The sequence below is a fragment of the Aedes albopictus genome, chromosome 1 (genome assembly GCF_035046485.1).
Source record: "Aedes albopictus strain Foshan chromosome 1, AalbF5, whole genome shotgun sequence".
NCBI classification, from domain to species: Eukaryota; Metazoa; Arthropoda; class Insecta; order Diptera; family Culicidae; genus Aedes; species Aedes albopictus.
The window spans coordinates 123,575,059-123,579,512 of NC_085136.1; the positions used below are offsets into that span (position 1 = coordinate 123,575,059).

Genomic DNA, 4,454 nt, shown 5'->3' on the forward strand with positions numbered 1-4,454 from the left:
TCCAGTCGAAACTTGTAATCCAACAACATGGCGGAAACACGCACGCCTTTCTCTTTAATTTCCATTAAACATTACTTCCTCCATTTCTTAGGAGATTTTTCCAGGGATTTCTTCTTCGATTCCTCCCACGATTCTTTTACAGATTTCTTTAATTTTTTTGGAATTTTTTCAACGATTTCCGCCAGAATTCTTTCCGGTATTCATTAGTTGATACTTCCCGTTTTTTTTGGAAATCTTCTCAGGATTTCTTTACGAAATTTATAAATTTTCTTTAAGGGTTTTTTTTTTCAAGATTCCTTCAAAGGTAACCGGGGATTTCTCCCGAGATTCTTAGGTTTTGATTTCTCTCTGAATTTATTTGCGGATTTCTTCCAGGATTCTTTTACGGATTATTTCCAAGATTCCGTAACAATTCATTGCAGTATTTCTTCGAGATTCCTTCCTAGATTCTTTTGATTATTTCGCCAGGGATCCTTACAGGAATTCTTTCTGGGATTCCATTAGAGATTTCTCCGGGGAATTCCTTAGAAACTCCTTCTGGGCTTCCTTCAGGGATTCCTCTCAGGAATTTATTAATTTCTCCATCCATCCGGAATTTCTTCTTGGGCTTCTCACAAGATTTTTCCACAAGATTATTTCACAGGACTTCTACATTCATTTTTCTTGGGATTCCTCCAGGGATTGGTTCAATGATTCTTTCATGGATATCTCCTGGGATTCTTTCATGGATTCATCTGGGATTCATTCATAGATCTCTCTCGGGATTTTTTTCTACGATTTCTCTTGGATATTCAGAAGGATTCCTTTCGGAGATTCCTTCAAAGAAATCTACCGGAATTTCTTCAAGCATTTCTCCCGGGGAATGCGCTCAAAACTTTCGACGGAAGAGCTGAACGACGCTAAAGACACATGGAAGTTCTACGAGAAGCTGGCTTTGTGTCGCATGTGCCGAGACAATGACGGGAGTCTTCTCACGAGCGAGCGTGAGGTGGTCGAGAGGTGGCGGCAGCATTAACATGAGCACCTCAATGGCGACGTTGTCAACACCGAAAGTGTCGTGGTAACAGATCTTGGAGTGCACAGGACGAAAGACTACCGGCCCCTAACTTCCAATATACTGGGGAGGAGGTTGACCGGTAGAGAAACAACAAAGCCGCTGGAGCAGATCAACTACCAAGTGAGTTATTAAAATCCGGTGAAGAAGCATTGGTGAGAGCACTACACTAGGTCATTACGAAGATTTGGGAGGAGGAAGTATTACAGGAGGAATGGATGCAAGGTATCGTGTGTCCCATCTACAAAAAGGGCGACAATTTGAATTGCGGGAACTATCGCGTGATCACACTACTGAGCGGTGCCTACAAGATGCTCTCTCAAATTTTATGCCACCGTCTATCACCGATTGCAAGAGAGTTCGTGGGGCAAAATCAGGCTGGATTTATGGGTGAACGCGCTACAACGGACCAGGTGTTCGCCATCCGCCAGGTGTTGTAGAAATGCCGCGGATACAACGTGCCCACACATCACGTGTTCATCGATTTTAAATCGGCGTATGATACACTCGATCGAGACCAGCTATGGCAGATTATGCATGAATACGGATTCCCGGATAATTTGATTCGATTGATCATGGCGACGATGGATCGAGTGATGTGCGTAGTTCGAGTATCAGCGACACTCTCGAGTTATCGAGCAAAGAAAAGCGTTTCGTGGCAGGAAATCGAGCTTACTTTGAACTCCGTAGAACTCCACGATTGTACAAAGTTCGCCGTCACACAAAGTTGAGTACTTACAAAACGCTGATTAGACCGGTAGTTCTCTATGGACACGAGACATGGACTCTACGTGCAGAGGACGAACGCATACTTAGAGTTTTCGAACGTAAGGTGTTGCGTACCTTCTACGGCGTAGAGCAGATGGAAGACGGGACTTGGAGAAAGCGAATGAACCACACATCGTCCACACCACGAAAACCAGGAGGCTACGGTGGGCGGGTCACGTCATCAGGATGTCGGGTAGCAACCCGATTAAAATGGTTCTCGAGAGCGATCCGACTGATACAAGTAGACGTGGTGCGCAGCGGGCGAGGTGGGTCGATCAAGTGGTGGACGATTTGCGGATCCTTCGCAAAGTGCGGAACTGGAGACGCACAGCTATGGACCGAGTAGTATGGAGACGACTCCTACGTACAGCAAGCCACTCAACACTCAAGCCTTAGTCTGACCAGTAAGGTAAGTAAGAATAACACTAGTCTAGTCTAGTCTACATTCACGCAACCACTCATTGACAGAATCCTGGAAAATGGTAGAATCGTAGCGTTATTGGTTTTACAATAAAACCATTGAGAGGAGACATTCACCAACCGCTCACTTATAAAAAGCAAAGTAAATCGATGGAAGTAACACAGCTAAGAAGGTTAATGTCACTCCTTGGTCCTTGGCTACCTGGGTTGGGACAAAGGTATTTAAGCCTTGTGTCCGGTCTGTTGCGCCTAGGCTTAAGCGCTCTCGGAAACAAAACATAATTCTAATTTCTAGGAGAGTGGGAGATATGACGCAACCAATAATCGGAGGGGGTGTCAGAGATGACCAAAAATGAGTCTACGTAGTTTATGGACAGCGCCAGCCTGATCTCATCAATCCATCTGAATACGACAATCTCTAAGTTTCTTGCAAATCGTCCAAACAATGCATCGTCAGCTGAACGGTGTTTTGTAGATTGCTCCAAAAGTATGAATCCGTGATAATGCGGCTATCACATATTTCATTGCACTAATACTGAAGAAGTTTTCGTCAACCACACTGAATTGCATTTCAATGCACTGTACATAAATCTGGAGCAACATTTGAAAAGGGCCCAAGAGGTCTTGTGTCTTTTTTCGAAAACGCTCCGTAGGGCATATCAGCAGCCGCCCACGCAAATGAACACCGTTATTCGAAAGATCGATGTTTGCTCTATCTGATAACGGTCTAAGTTTTTGTGAATAAGCTGATGGGGGCTCAGGAGCCACGTTTGAAGTCATTGTTTACCAATGCTTGTATGCCCTTTTCAAATGTTGCTCCAGAAATATGAAAATCGTTGCTGCCAAATCACCAACAGAATAAATATTTTTTGACCTTCCAAACTCCCATCAAAGTGAAAACGTTACACGTAGGAAAAATGAAACCGCCCGACTTGCTGCGATCCCCCGTCAAGCTATCGAACAGCGAAAAAACGGTACAATAACATTTGAAAAAAAAAGCCCTCAAAATTTAATTTTAATTATATTTCATTTTGTAAAATAATCTTATTGATTTTTATTGCTTCATATCACATGTTTCAAGGCACTAGAATATCACATGAAGAAAACCCTCAATTTGCCGAGGCAGCACCAGAAGAAGATGCAACACTTAGCGCATTACTCGCATTGCTAATCACATGTCCGCTGCAGGCAAAGAACGGTCCAGGAAGTCTGTCCACCAGGGCCTGAGCCGCACAAGCATCCATCTCTTGTTGAGCGTTTGCCACAACGGCCTCCTTCACCTCTGCCGGAGCGCTAGATTTGGCAGCGAGCACATTAACCACCTGCAACGTGGACGCCACCCGTTGTTCCACCAGCTGTTCGAACGTCGGTCCCGTCGCTGCCGCAGCTTCTGCGTCGCTATCAGCCGGCTGCTGAGCCTGGAAGGAAAACGGAAGCTAGAATTGTGGTCACGAATCTACCGCAAATTGATTTTGTTTGAGAATCTAAACTTGTCGCCGAATAAATCCCGCCCAAAACGGCCGACAAAAACCCGCGCGACGGTTTCGCCACAGACAAACAGACGACATTTTCGAAATTCGGAAAGATCAAGTCCTCCTCGGTAGAATTGCCTCCAGTACTACATCGATTTGTCTGGTGGTATCCGTCTACCATTACTCACCTTGACAGTCGTCGCTGCAAAAGCGGCCAATCCCAGAACCGTCACCACAAGAACGAGCAATTTAACCGACATTTTCGAGCTTATGTCAACCACTTGGTTTTCGCCGTTCAAGCTGGAAGCGAATGGGGCAAAAAACTTTTTTATTGAAATTCTTCGCCGCAGAGGACACCGCGCGTTCCCCCTTTTCCAGCGACACACGCACAGGCCAAACACGGTGGAAATGAGTCGGAATCACACGACCGCGAAGGAGATCTGTCGGATACTCTCTATCTCAGGTAGCGCTAGTGCAGTGTGTCTGTTAACGGAGACTGGCGGAAAACTTAATTAAATTCTATCGCCACGACTCTATCGCTTTTATGGAAAACTGAGAAACCGCATCGTATGGTACATGCCTTGCCTCGCCTATACGAGTACGTACATAGATATCTAACGGCGTGTGCATTTGTTCGTTTGCGGAATACACCGTTCAGTACCGGACCGGGTATTGCTCACCAAGCAGGCGGGCAGACAGACGAACAAACAGACAGATATCACTAGTATCTTTGCTGCTTT

The 4,454-nt window shown here is 45.3% G+C and overlaps 1 protein-coding gene across 2 annotated transcripts; it reads right to left on the reverse strand.

The window, feature by feature from the left end:
- Positions 1–3,250: 3,250 nt before the first annotated feature.
- Positions 3,251–4,242, reverse strand: LOC109397606 (uncharacterized). Of its 2 annotated transcripts, none has more exons than XM_019669895.4 (2): positions 3,903–4,242; positions 3,251–3,678 (listed from the first exon to the last, which is right to left on the reverse strand). In XM_019669895.4, the coding sequence occupies exons 1-2, from the start codon at positions 3,972–3,974 to the stop codon at positions 3,352–3,354; spliced, it is 399 nt and encodes a 132-aa protein (XP_019525440.3). In that variant the 5' UTR covers positions 3,975–4,242; the 3' UTR covers positions 3,251–3,351. The 2 variants fall into 2 exon arrangements, with proteins under 2 accessions (XP_019525440.3, XP_019525441.3); XM_019669896.3 differs by having other exon boundaries at positions 3,251–3,660; positions 3,903–4,235.
- Positions 4,243–4,454: the final 212 nt, after the last annotated feature.